The sequence below is a fragment of the Xenia sp. Carnegie-2017 genome, unplaced genomic scaffold (assembly GCF_021976095.1).
Source record: "Xenia sp. Carnegie-2017 unplaced genomic scaffold, XeniaSp_v1 HiC_scaffold_13, whole genome shotgun sequence".
Classification (NCBI taxonomy): Eukaryota; Metazoa; Cnidaria; class Anthozoa; order Malacalcyonacea; family Xeniidae; genus Xenia; species Xenia sp. Carnegie-2017.
Genome location: NW_025813436.1, coordinates 3,228,285 through 3,242,995, shown reverse-complemented (window position 1 = coordinate 3,242,995; position 14,711 = coordinate 3,228,285). Strand labels below are relative to the sequence as shown.

At 35.2% G+C, this 14,711-nt stretch overlaps 1 protein-coding gene and 1 long non-coding RNA gene across 3 annotated transcripts; both read left to right on the top strand.

Annotated features, from left to right (window-relative positions):
• The first annotated feature begins 268 nt into the window (after nucleotides 1–268).
• LOC124447077 lies at nucleotides 269–912 on the top strand. Its single transcript, XR_006948601.1, has 2 exons — nucleotides 269–339; nucleotides 581–912. It is a non-coding gene; the product is annotated as an uncharacterized LOC124447077 (long non-coding RNA).
• Nucleotides 913–7,121: 6,209 nt separating this feature from the next.
• Nucleotides 7,122–10,106, top strand: LOC124447016. 2 transcript variants are annotated; one of them, XM_046997926.1, is made up of 7 exons: nucleotides 7,122–7,961; nucleotides 8,129–8,227; nucleotides 8,330–8,557; nucleotides 8,699–8,969; nucleotides 9,067–9,221; nucleotides 9,273–9,510; nucleotides 9,594–10,106. In XM_046997926.1, exons 1-5 carry the CDS (start codon nucleotides 7,126–7,128, stop codon nucleotides 9,073–9,075), a joined length of 1,443 nt encoding a protein of 480 aa, XP_046853882.1. In that variant the 5' UTR covers nucleotides 7,122–7,125; the 3' UTR covers nucleotides 9,076–9,221; nucleotides 9,273–9,510; nucleotides 9,594–10,106. The 2 variants fall into 2 exon arrangements, with proteins under 2 accessions (XP_046853882.1, XP_046853875.1); XM_046997919.1 differs by lacking the exons at nucleotides 9,067–9,221; nucleotides 9,273–9,510; nucleotides 9,594–10,106 and having other exon boundaries at nucleotides 8,699–9,048.
• Nucleotides 10,107–14,711: the final 4,605 nt, after the last annotated feature.

Sequence of the window (14,711 nt, the reverse complement as noted above, 5' to 3'; positions counted from 1 at the left end):
AAATTAACTGTGAGATTGAAAAGTTAATAAAACTACGAATAGCTTTATTTAAGTTCCCACAAAATGCTTTACTCCCTATCCCTACCTCGCCTCAAAGAAAGTGTATCGTGAAACATAATTGTTGTTTTTATAAAAGAACCGAGATGCTTTAAGAAAAATTCATTTTGTCTTACGGTGAATTTCCTTTAAATGGGGTAATGTCTGTTATTCTATGCAACACGAAACTCGACTGCGACATGGCAAAGGAAACGCGGAATTATTGCAGAACTTTTGTCTTTCAAACATTTCGAGAAGGAACTCAATTCACTTTTTGCGAGATTTTCACTAGTTTCTAGACAGGTTTGTGTGTCTATTTTTACGAGGGAGAGGGATTGAACACTATTGGAAAGCAGAAGGAAAGGGAGGGGGTGGGCGAAGCTTAGCAACTAGAGGGAGAGGGGACACGGGACCTTTGAAAATGCAATAAATTTCTATTTTTATTCATGGACGTTCACGTCGCAGATGATGAAAACATTTACAGTTTTGAACTTTTAAAAAATCCATGTCAGCAAATAGTAAAGCAGCATATTTAATATTGTAGTGCCTTCGAGAAACAGACGTTGATGGTCAACAGTAATATACAAGAACTTGAGGATAAAAATCACGAGGAATGCGATTTGTTTCAAAAGTACATCAGCAACGATGATATTTTGGATGGCATCGTAAGAAGATGGTGGACGAGCTTACAGGAATGATTTACCATCAAGGTATTTTTACGATCAGACTTATGGCGCGTGCAAATATTTATTGTACAAATAGGATATTGTGTCCCCAATGATCCGTTTGTAACCTTTACGCAGCGGAATTTGTAGCGTTGTTGGTGTAAATCATTCGTAACTTGAGTTGAATAACAAAACATATTCGTTCATTTAACCACGATTTTAAAATCTTTACTTTGAGGAAAAAATTGCGTTTTGAATCAAGTTCCAAAACATAGCAAAAAACTTTGCTGGAAAATTTCGAACACTCGTTCTGTATCGTTCAAGTCATTGAGACTTCAGTGTTTACTGCTGGCGTAACGGACTTCTTAGTCGCAACAACCTTCTTTCGTGCGCAATTGTTGAAAAATGATGCAGTTGTTAAAAAATAATTGCCATTAATTAACATGTTGTCACGTGACATCAAGTAGATGTTTGCGCAGATGCTTTTGTACGCTTAACACTTTGGTGAAAATGGTTTTTATTAAACTGAATAACATACACAGAAAGAAAATGCATGGAACATTTCATCAACAAAAATCAACTTAATGTTTCAACTACATTTTTTATTTTCGTTTTAAAAATTCATCACTGCTTGCGCGCATTCCTCCAGACCCATCTTTGAGCAATCAGTTCGCATTCTATATTACTCTCATCATGAAGTTTCTCCAGCTCAGCTGAGCGACATAATTTCTTCGACATTGAGAGCGACTGCAGTGGAGAGAAGCATTGTATGCTTAAATGAAGCGAAGCTATAACTTTAAAGTCCAGATTTGTGCTACCTTCGGCGGCAACGCAGCCATGTATTTCATTCTGTTGTTAATTTCTTTTTAAACTCGGCTTGAGGAATAACTTCTGTTACCAAACCGTAGTTACACGCTTCGACTGCAGTCAGTTTTTTTCCAACGAGTAACATCTCATTCGCCTGAGTGCAATCTAATACGAAATGTGTTAAAACCATACCTTAACTCTTAACTGCATTAAGATAACGATACCTTGTTAATAATTGAGTTAATTAAACAAGAAGAACAGTGCTCAAAATAACGGTCAGGCAACGGACAATGATTTCAAAAATACCTATGTATCGGTAACATTTTCAGTTTTCCCATAATAATTTATTATTCGTTTTTGCTTTCAATTTGCTTTTTCAATGTTGAGCGTCAATTGTTTACATACGTATAAGCCATGCTTTCTCTAGTAATTATATGCTGGCTAGGGGCTTGTTGCATTGAAGGTATCGACTCCGTTCTCGTAAAGTGTGTCGTGGTCAGATTTCATATTATAATGAGACCGTGCGTAGTGATGTCAGAAGCGCTTAGTTAAAAATGTTTTTTCATATTATCGACGAAAATTATGTATATTAATGTGACAATAAAAAAACTTACTTTGACCAAGCCAAAATGAAATTGACGTTTCGTCTTGAACGAAAGCATTTGAACACATTTTCCACATCAAAAAGAACTTCTTACAAAAAATTCACTCCATCCCCCCTGAAAATAAATTTTATCATATTCCATTATTTCACCAAGATTATAATTCTTGCTTTTGAACACATTTTCAACTTTAAAACAACTTTTACAAAAGTAGGTATTCCACCCCCTTGAAAATTAATTTTGTAATATTTTCATATTTTCGTCAAAAGACTATAATTCATGCATTTCTACACATTTTCCAATTAAAAAAACAACTTTTACTAAAAAGGGACTCCACCCCCTTGAAAATGAATTTAATCTTATTTCCATTATTTCATCAAAAAATTACAATTCATGCATTTGAACACATTTTCCACATGAAAAAGAACTTTTTACAAAAAAATCACGTCCACCCCCCACGAAAATGAATTTTATAAAATTTCCATATTTTCACCAAAAGACTATAATTCATGCATTTGAACACATTTTCCACCACAAAAACAACTTTTGCAAAAATAGGGATTCCAACCCCCTGAAAATGAATTTTATCACATTTCAATATTTTTATCAAAAGACTATAATTCATGCATTTGAACACATTTTGCACAATAGAAAAAACTTTTATAAAAATAGGGATTTCTCCCCTCTTAAAAATGAATTTAGTCTTATTTCCATTATTTCATCAAAATGTTATAATTCAAGCATTTGAACACATTTTCCACTTTAAAACAACTTTTACGAAAGTAGGGATTCCAATTCCCTGAAAATGAATGTTATCATATTTCCACATTTTCACCAAAAGACTAATTAATGCATTTGAACACATTTTCTACTTAAAAAACAACTTTTACAAAAAATTAAGTCCATCCCCCCTCCTGAATATAAGTTTTATAATATTTTCATATTTTCACTATAAAATTATAATTAATGCATTTCAACACATTTTCCACTTAAAAAACAACTTTTACAAAAACAGGGATTCCAACCATTCTGAAAATGAATTTTATCATATTTCCATATTTTTATCAAAAGACTATAATTCTTCATGCATTTGAACATATTTTGCACAATAAAAAGAACTTTTATAAAAATAGGGATTCTTCCCCTCTTGAAAATGAATTTAGTCTTATTTCCATCATTTCATCAAAATGTTATAATTTAAGCATTTAAACACATTTTCCACATCCTCCACAGTTCTTAATTAACGGTGTGCTGTCAACTTTGCACAAAACAACTTTTTTACTGTAAATAATTTGATGACGATAGATTTTAGTAAGACTTGTGAGAGTGTTCAATAAAATTGTTGAAAGATACAGTCCTTTGGTGATGTTTGAAACTAGATACATATTGAATGTTCATTATAAGATAAGTGCATTCTTTCTTAAACTAAATATTCACCTGTGATAAATCACCCAAATCGTTCCATGCATTCCATTTTGTTTTTCCAACAAAGTCCAAAGTCCCAGGCTTTGGTGTATTACATTTGCCTAAAGAACCCTGGAAATGTATATTGTTATTTGGAATCGTCTTATTTTTAACTTTGATTGTATTGTATGGTGGGACTGTGAACAGTTATAATTGAAAAAAATTCACTGTGCCTTCCCAAAAATGTGATACTAATGTAATGTTGCACATTGTGCTTAAAAATTTAAAGTCACCATTTAATCGAAGAGCTTGTAGTTAGGAGATACAACAACTAATGTTCAAGCTTTATGTAAAAACCGGATACAATATCTTTATGGATCGTAAAATACCTGCTTAAAAAGGGCGTACATCTTTAACTTCAATTCATATCCTGGATCTTGAGTTAAAGATCCTACTTTGTCTTTTGCTTCTTTAAACTGGTGAGAGATTGCAGAGAACTTCGAACCATCTTCGTAAAAATGTTCAGGTTTAAATAAGGTCGAGATAGATAGTTCACTATACCACGACGAAAAATTGCATGTGATTTACAAACTCTTGGCGTCACGTTCATTTGCTATAATAAAATTTACAATAAATATTTTTTTATTATTGATTGAACTTTGGACGAATAAGAAAATTCATATCTAGAAATGACACGAATGAAAGGCGCGCCGATACAGACAAAAATACTTCTTCTAAAGATGAAACTTCTATTTTAAATTTATTACTATGTTTGATATAAAATTATAGTACTTCTGAAAAGTTTAATACTTTATTGCTGCCTGCAGTACGCCCATTGAGTTCTATAATAACTGGAGCGGCTAACTTTACTGGGGCGAGGTCGCCAAAAAAATGGCGGCCAACGGACGTATTTCCGCTGAAATGATCGCTTTGCAGAAAAATAATATTCTCGACCTCCCCTGGTGTCTATAGTAAATTATAAAGAATTTTTCAAAAACCAACACGATATCACAGAATATGGATATCGTTAGTTCCATTTTCTGTGACGATTCTTTTTTGGCATTTCTTTTATAATGCCAACACTTCAATCGTTCAATTGTTGGATGTCGTAGTTTCCACAAAAAGGTACATATCGCTTCTCACAGGTGAGGTAGTTGTTTGTTTTGTTAGTCCGTCAACGATTGAAAAGCAATTATACATGCACTTGAAAAGCCATAAAATACATATTAAAGATCGTATTTTTAAGACTGACTTGAACGCCAAATATACTGATGTTTTCCTGTTTTTGTCTATAAAATTCTGCATACTTTTCTGTCATTTGTTAATGCATGAAATCGTAAATTTACCTATCTATTTGCAAAATAGTTTCCCTAAAGCAAAAAAGACCCTGCACACATTTTGCTCTGTGAAAAGTATCAAGAAGAAATGATCAGCCCCAACAGTACCCATGATTTGGAGCAGAGCTTGTTATGTTCTATTTGCTGACAACATGCAGGGAAGACCAAGGAGTAAAGATGACTGGAAGATGTTATTGACCAGGCAGAGTCTTAAAGAAATGATAATGCTGTAAAGATAATTGATTTATTGTCTGCCTTATCCAGAGTTATTTAATTTGATCATGGTTCATGATCCAGAGTTATTTAATTTGATCATTTATTTCTTTTCATGAGATTGATGATATAGAGGTAATATAATCCAATAACTTTACAATTTCTAGAAAGCTTTTAAGCTTCTAGCATAAAAGTACACTATAGGTATTTAATTCATTTGGTTTTATTGCCTTGTTGTGACATATCCATATGCATTTCATCATTCATGTATGAAGAAAACACCAAATGTGGATACTCAGAGAACAAAATGCACTACCAACTGCTTATGAAATTTAGTATTGAAGTGAAAACTGTGTTAATCATTCAAATTGTGCACTTATATTGAAAATATAGGAAAAACAAAACAAAGTGAAAAAGAAGGGTAGAAGTATTAAAACTAAAAATGAATTATAAACACCATTGGAAGCATAAGTGTTTTGATGATTATTTGCATTTTGCCCAATTTATATATCAATACAACAAAATCAAAATGTGCTACAACTTTACAAGTATTTGATGCAGTTGCACTTCAGAACATCACAAAAGGTTACTTAAAGTAATTTCTATACAATATTGTTTGTTTTCATTTACCAAACCTATGCAGACTTGAGTCTTTTTGAAATTTAATATGAAACTCAATTACAGAAAATCCGTAAATATCCAGAGATTTAATATTTACGTTTTTAAAGAAACAAGTAAAAATCCTACAATTGTGGCGAAAAAAGCCATTGCCTTTCCACGAAAAGAAGCAAAATAGCAATGATAACAAATAAGCTAACTTCTCTCTCGTGAACCACTGTGGAGATGAACTATGATATACTTTTTTGTATAGACTGAAGAGTTTAATCGATCAAACAAGTTTGACGCTGGTAAGAAAACGACGCATATCTGCATTCATAGATGTGTAGCCGACATATAGCTCTTTCGTCGATAGTTATAAATACATCCTCGTAGGAGCCGATAATTGGAAAGCTAGGTTGACTCGCTGTTAGGAATTGTAGGTTTTTATCGTGATTTTCATCAAAAAATTGCTTGCCAAATCCCAAATACACACATACATTTTCTTCACTCTTTCCTCAGGAGGGAGTGGGAAATTGTGAAATTTTCGGAAAAGCGGTCAATTTCAGTCAATCTCAGCGGCAACGGACGAAATCCGCCATTTTTTTGGCGTCATCAGATATCTAAGGGGCCGATTACATGGACCGAGTTGTCCCGGTTAGCCGAGGTGAGACAATTTTACCGATACCGCGGCCTCTTTTATATTTACTATTAAAAATAGCATTGTGATTACATGGGAAACGAGTCAACTCGCTTTGCTGGGATATCGGCTGTTGAAAGCCGGGACAACTCGGTTATCCGGGATGAAAATTGTCTCGTTCGCTCATGTAATCACTTTTTCCCGAGTTGCCCCGGGTAAGCGAGTTGAAAGCTATTGTGTGAAGCATGCGCACTTAGTTTAAATTTGTAAAATGGCGGAAAGCTCTATAAACGATAATGCAAAGAAAAGAAAAAATCTAAAAAATCTGCCACGATCGACATAGATAATCGCTTTCAATGGACGTGAGAAATGGTTAAGGATTTACTGGAAGGGTTGCTTGAGTACAAATCTCAAATGGAGTATAGAAACTCAGACTTCAATGCAGACAAAGTTAAACAATATGAAGCAGTTAGAATTATTTTGGCCAACAAATATCGTGATGCGAAAAATTCATTGTTTACAAAATGTTCGCCATATTTTCCCGCAAGAAATTCAAAGTCTCTCCCGGAGCCAGGAGCCCGAGTATCCTAGAGAACTAACCCTGCCGGGACAACTCGGTCCATGTAATCGCTTGAAAAAAGCTAACCCGGATGCCCGAGACAACTCACCTTGCCGGGACAACTCGGTCCATGTAATCGGCCCCTAAGGCCGCGCTTGAGATAGCCGCTCCAGTTATCATAGAACTCAACGAGTACGCCACATGTAATTTTTTGTAAAACTTCATGTTGTCGAATTTCGATGTAAGTTGTAAGATGGCGGACAAAATGATAGACAAACTAATCGAGGCGGTTAAAGCCATAAAAGAAAACCCTTCTGTTGAAGAAAATATGAACAAAGAAGATTCAAAAATATCAACAGAGGAAGCTCTTGGTAATTTATTTCCAAGCATAAGTGCTGCTTCATCTAGTCGTCAAAGTGAATTAACTTATGGATATAATCCAAAAGCTAACTACGTACCAAAGAAAGGCTTTGAACGATATGGCTCCTCTTCATCTTCATCATGTAGTCATACAAAAAGAAAACCAACTGAAGTAAAGTTGAAGTACCTGCTCAAGGACTTTATTTTACTACCAGGTCCCCAGGTGGAGACTGTGCCCCGAGGTCGTTTTAGGGAGTACCTTTATGCAAATGGTTTTGCTGAGTCAGCCGTGGCAGTCGATGATGAAATGTCTGAGGATGAAGTCAGGAGTAAAATATCGTGCCTTTTTAAAGAGAAACTTGCTAGGTTAACTACTCATGAAAACAATTTTGAGTTTGTTCGAGCGATTGGCAATCAAATAGTTAAAGTAAATAATGGGCCTTTCACGGGAAAACTTTTGAAGCATATTTCCAAACAGGGACCAGTTTATCTTAGAACACTGGTGGCAGTACCAGGTGCTGGTTTAAAAGGATGGAGAGCTGACAAAAGTGAAGACTCAAGTGATGATGATTTCTTAATGTCACCAACATTTGAAATGAAAAATGACATAAAGTCAGATGTTAAGCAATCTATGCCTCCACGTATTGAAGTCATAGACTGTGACAAAGAAGATAATGATGGGAAACAAGAGCAAATTGATTCGAAAACATCTTTGGCTCAATCACATTTCATAGCATCTGGGTAATTTATTATAGCAGTTTCTATATTTTTGTTTTCAAGTAGCTGCTATTGAGTTGAAGTCATGTTTTTAGTGAGAGAAGTCATAGAATGATGTAATGATGCTTTTGCCATGTTTTCATCTAAATCATAGTAACATTTTAGGGTAATTTTCAGCATTATTGTTGCAGGAGTAGATCGTATGGCAAATATTCGGAAATAGTGAATGACAAAGAAGAGGAAGACATGCAATATGCGCTTCAAGTTTCTTTGGAAGAAAGTCAAAACATGTAAGTTGATTGTAAGTTGATCAATTTTTTAGGATGCTAATATTTTGAACTTTGCTTTAACCATTATTTTCTCATCATATAATGATAATTAATGTATTTTAGAGAAAGCAGGCCATTAAAAATAGATGTTAAGAAGCTGTTACAGCAGCACAGCATCATTTGTATGAAAAGCAATTCACCAAATGAAATTATTGTAAGGCGAAGCAAACTTCTGGCAACTGCATTTGTTGCCATGAAATCAAAAAGGTTTGATTGCTATGAAGATTTGATAATTCAGTTCAGTGGAGAAGATGCAATAGATGCTGGAGTGCCACGGAGAGAATTTTTCAGGTCAAATAATGCATTCCATTTCATTCAATAGTTATCGAGTAAGGTGTTGTACAACACGTTGGTGGGTGACATTGTGTTGCAGTGACTATATTAGGATGAATATTTTTTTATGCCTTTACAATAAGAGCGTACCTATTTTAGACTAGCCAGGCAGGAAATCGTTCAATCTTCAGGTCTCTTTGAAGGATACAATGGATGTAATCTGATTTTTACTCACAATGTGAAACTTCTTCAAGAAAAGCAGTATTGGTTAGCAGGTCGCTTGGTTGGCATTTCATTGATGCAAGGTGGCCCCGGCTTTGGATGTCTTAATTCTACTGTGTATGATTTAATGTGTGAAGCACCATGTGATGTAAATGACTTTGATGTTTCACTCATACCAGATTATGAAAAAGCAGCTATGCTCTCAAAGGTAAAGTTGTCTTATATTGTCTCTTAAAATTCCTGCATTTCAAGTAGCAATGCACTTTAGTACTTCTAGAACTGATAATCATTAAAACATTCTTAAGCTGAAGTAATTGGAAACACAAGAAGAGTTCATTTCATTTGTCAAAGAAAATGCTGACAGTATAGCCAGCCAAGGATATCCGTCAATATACTTTGCAAGCTTTGAGCAAAGGGATATCATTATGAAGTCGCTGGTTAAGCAGCACATATTTTACAGGTTATAGGTATTAAATGTCAAAGAATGCATGTTTTATGTTATATTATGTAGAGTGTTTTCTGAAATTGAGCAATTTAAAATGGGAATAAATGATGTCGGAGGTCTTTGGGACACAATCAAGATACATTCTGATGAATTCAAACATTTGTTCACAGAGATTCCAAAGAAATTTTCTAGAGAATCATTCAAAGCCATATGCGAAATTGAGTGGAGTCATAAGGTAGTAATAACAGAATAAAAGAAGATGAAACAATATATTGTTGGGAAATCTTTTTGAAAAAAATTGAAGGTGTGTATTTTGTTTATGTCACAATTGTTTTTAAGTCTTCATTAGCATCAGTTGCCCAGTTGCAGCGATACATTATTTTTTAGACAATGAGATGTTCCACCAGACTGAAGAAAAATCAATAATTGTTCATTTTGAGCATTTGTTACAGTTTACGACTGGTTCAGAGTCCATCCCACCAACTGGATTTGAAAATTCCTTAACAATAACATTTTGTAATCAAGAAGATGGGCAAACTAGGTATCCATATTCTTCCACTTGTGCCATGTCACTTGCACTACCAAGAGGACATGAAGACCCAACTATGTTTGAGGAACTTCTTCTAAGATCTCTATTTGACTCATGCAGATTTTATAAAATTTGACATTGCTTTGATACTCAAACATTTCGACTTGTTTTAGCACTGTTCTTGTTAAAAGTTAAGGAACTAAGATTTGTTATGTTCGCTAAATTGGTTTCCAAACAGGATTAGTTAAATATTTGCATACTTTTTACTATGATAAGTTATGTTTTGTGTTGATATTGCTGAAGTGATTGACCTTATTATGTTATAATTCAATCGTTGCAAAGAAAAAAACTATTTACTGCCGTCTGTCTAATATTTCTGATAACACATTTTGCACTTGTTCATACAATGAAATGCCATAATTGTCATCATCATCCAATGGGTTCAATCTTAGAGTAACTTCATGAAGTTCGTGTTCATCTAGCTCTATTGCTCACTTTGGTGTAAATGGTTTTTATCAAACTGAATAAAATACACCGAAAGAAAATACATCGAAGATTTCATAAACAGGAATTAACTTTATCTTTCAAATATATTTTTGATTTGCGTTGTAAAAAAGTCATCACTGCTTGCGCGCATTCCTCCGAAAGCCATTTTTGAGCAAGCACTTCGCATTCTTTATTATTCACATCGTGAAGTTTCTGCAGCTCAGCTGAGCGATATAATTTCTTGGACAATGAAAGCGAGTGCAATGGAGAGAAGCATTGTATGGTTAAATGAAACCAAGCAATAACTGTAAAGTCCAGATTTGTGCTACTTTCGGCGGCAACGCAGCCATGTATTTCATTCTGTTGTTAATTTCTTTTTCAAACTCGGCTTGAGGAATAACTTCTGTTACCAAACCGTAGTTACAAGCTTCGACCGCAGCGCAGTCAGTTTTTTTCCAGCGACTAACATCTCATTCGCCTGAGTGCAAATTAATAAGAAATGTGTGACAATCATACCTTACCTCTTAACTCAATACCTTGTTAAAAATTGAGTTAACTAAGCAAAAAGAACAGGGCTCAAAATAACGGCCAGGCAACGGACAATGATTTTCAAAAATACCTATGTATCGGTAACATTTTCAGTTTTCCCATAATAATTTATTATTCGGCTTTCCTTTCAATATGTTTTTGCAATATTGAGCGTCAATTTTTTACATACGTAAAAGTATAGTAAGTATATGCTGGCTAGGGGCTTGTTGCATTGAAGGTTACGATTCCGTTCTCGTAAAGTGTGTCGTGAAAAGCGACACGCGGCTTTGGCTGAAAAACGTGAAAAGTATATTTTGAATGTGAGATATATTGACGTCGGACATTTCTCGCTTTGCTTCCTTTGCAACATTACTCCTTTTAAATTTGGGCAAGGTCAAAATTCGTTGGTTGAAATTTGGTGAAGAAGCAATTATCAATGAAATTGAAATCGATGTGGTAAGTTTATGTTCTGTTTCTATGTCTTTAGATGATTCTTGGCTCGATGTTTTTCTTCAATCATATTTAGCAGATATAATCACTAACAACTTGATTTTCACGTTTGCTAGCGTCAGGAATACGTCTAAAGAGATATTGTGATAAAAGTCATCTTTAAAAATCTATTGTATTTAATTGTTGGTGGAAGATTTTCTTCCTAGGACCTACGACTTCATGTCAAGTGTCCTAAACCTTTGATCGCTTCAGTAAACGGTCCAACAGCTGGATTTGGTCTTTCCCTTCTCGCATTGTGTGATATACTCTTTGCTTCAGAAAAGGTAATAGTATTGAGTTTATAAAATTACTCATTTTAGCTCGTCTGACTTCATCTGTGTTTTCAACTGTTTAATATCCACTTAATAAAACAAGCGATCACTATCAATAAAATATGAATATTCCATCGAGATAGTGATCGCTTGTTTTATTAAGTTATTGAATTTTCTCTTATTAAGGTTGCTTGATATTGATTTTGACAATGTGGAAGAATTCCCCAGAAGGTGGTGATGGATGGAACAACTCTTGGAATACAGAAAACTTTCTTACCAAATAATTTAAGAGAGTCTGATACTGGATTGCTAGATGGAAGATAAGTATTTTTGAAGTTTATCTGTAATATATAATATATACAGGTCTGCTAATTAGTAAATACGAGTGTTCATCTACGTATCAGAAAGCATTTTATGCATGAGGGTGACTTCTCTCACTTTGTTTTTGTACACAGCTTATAGTTATAAAAATAACAACCTGTTTTCTTTTGTCCAATACTAGGTTTGAAATGCGCAATTTCATCAACTGGAGAAATGTGCGAGCTTTATTGAAGAAGTACAGTGATTCAAAGCTGAGTTGTGACGAATTTCAAGAATTAAAATCTGAAGTAAGAAGAATTTATTACCCCACGAGTACAAAATTTTGTATGACCACTCCAGAGCTCATTTTATACTACAATTTCTCGTATTTATAGATATCTTCAAAGGGCCTTAGGACTCTATTTGAATGGTTAGAGAAACAAAGATTTATCACTAGTTGTCCAAACTCGTGCAGAAGGTTATTGGCAGCATTGGCTTCTGACAAACCAGTATGCGCAATTGTGCCCCCCCAAAGAAGAAGTTTTGGACCTCTTGATAAGGATGTCTGATGGAGCCAATCCAAAAAACAATCCTTCGACTGATTTAAAACTTCTTCATGAAGAAGTGCCCCTACTGCTTAACATCATTGAGACTAGCGAAGAAATTCCTATTACTATTCAACCACTGCTAACGGAATTGGTACAAAAGGCTATAAGTCCGTTCGAGGTCAAGGACGGTCAGTGGCGTTTGCCACACAACTTACCTGCGGTGTCTCAAAATTCGTCCCATGGATATCTACCTTGTCTGCCAGAACTGGTCCAACGAGGGAATTATGTTCTTGACAATAGGAAGACACAGCAGGGAGATTGTGCTAAAGTCACTAGGCCCAAGAAGAAGCATGGCACTTTGATCCCTGGAATATTTTGTATTCTTTGTCCCCACGGTATTTACATGATGAACAGCGCCAACGAAAATTTGTTTTACTATTGCAGTAAGTGACATTGCGCCTTCGTTTTTGTTTCCAGGTATATGTTATGGATTCGAAATAATGAGGGATCACGAATCACCAAATATCCCATTTACCATTTTACGAGCACGTTTTCCTGATGGTAAGTTACGTATGCGTGTACCTTTTATGGTGCTACAAACAAGGTATTATCAGTGAATCGGACAGATTGCGTGACGTTTTAGTCGCCTGACAGAGTTTTCAGTTCAGTAACATAACCGAATGTGCCTGATGATATGCTTATGTATTTTTATTTCTTTGGCGCCAGAGTTCGTCATTTACGATAATGCCTGCAGATTGCACGAGTATTGTTTGAATCGAGATCCAGCATTTTTTAAGAAAAAAAAATTTGTTGTTGATAAGTTTCATTGGAAAAATCATTCAGGTAAACTGCCATACTCTTCCTATTTTACTTGAAGCGAATTTTTTAATCCAAAAATGGCCGTTTTTATGTTCTCACAAAATTTGTTGATTTATAACTGTCCTTTATGTGTAGGATGCGTTGTAAAAGGTAATAAGTAAAAAACGTATAAGCATGCTTAATGTTTGTTTAAGTTATAGTTCAAAAAGGCAGAAGTTGTTTGAACCTTTGAAGTATCCTTGGACGTTCTAGTTTTTTTTATGCGAAGAATTCTTGTAAAGAAAAAGACAAATTTTGAAAACCAAAGAATCCCGTTTTCGGTCCATGCCTCCCGATACCCCGACATAGTTGATCACTAGAGCGTCGCATGTTAACTAAGGGAACCACATAATCCTTGTTTGTTTTCCATGAAACATATGGATGGTTTGCTCGTGATACATGAGAAACAGTAAATGGGAGAGTTAAATCGGAAAGATATAAACCGATAAAATTGGTAAAAAACATGTTTAAGGTTGTCTTTAATTATAAGTGTCAGAAAAAGACAGGGTCATAAGAAGTTAATTGAAACATTGCTTGGTTTGTTTTATGAGAAGAAAAAAAAAAGATAAAATTCGAAAGCAAAAAAGCCCGTTTTCGGTCCATGCTTCCCGATACCTTCTTAAGCGAAAGGCACTAGAACGCCGCATGTTAACGTTTCGGTAGGAGATTTCTGCCCCTCCACGCTATCCTACTTGGGAGATGCCAATAGCAAGCTTCCGCCCATCAGACCCTAAGATCACCTGCGGTAGGCTTTGCTCAGGGTACGCAGGGAGAGTGCGGTGGCCACCGAAGTGAGGGCCCCTAAGCCTCTGCATACTATATCGCACCCAGCTTCCACTGCTAGTTGACGTCTACTATATGAAGTTTTAGCTTTATATATATATACCAAAATTTAAAGGCGTACGAAACTTGTGGGATGATTGTTATCGTTACTGCGCATGCCCAGATGATTTCTTTGATAATTTGCGACTAAGTGAGTTAATTGACACAAATGTAGTGCAAGTACATATAGTTGGTCGTTGTCATGACTATGAACAATTACTCGAGTGGACTGCGCATGCTCGAGCGCATGCGCAGACGATTTCTCTATTAAATTGTTGCTAAGCATGCTATTTACTTCAAAATTGGTGCTAGTAGATGCAGTTGGTCGTTGCCATGACCACGAACTTAGGTAGCTGGTCAAGTTGACTGCGCATGCTCTATCAGACTGCGCATGCGCAGATGATTTGTCTTAAAACTTGTGACTGAGCGAGCTAATTACTCCAAAATCGGTACTAGTACATCCAGTTGGTCGTTACCATGAGCTTGGAGAGTTTGTGGAGTTGACAACGCATGCTCAGATTCTCAATTAATTTGTGACAGAGCGAGCTCTGAAAGTGGTGCTTGTAGATGCGCTGAGCAAGTTTTCCATCATATATTTTTGGCATGCTCTTTGTCTACTTAAGCTTGTTTTGTTAAATGCATGTGAAATTCGTCAACACTTTGTTACGGCACT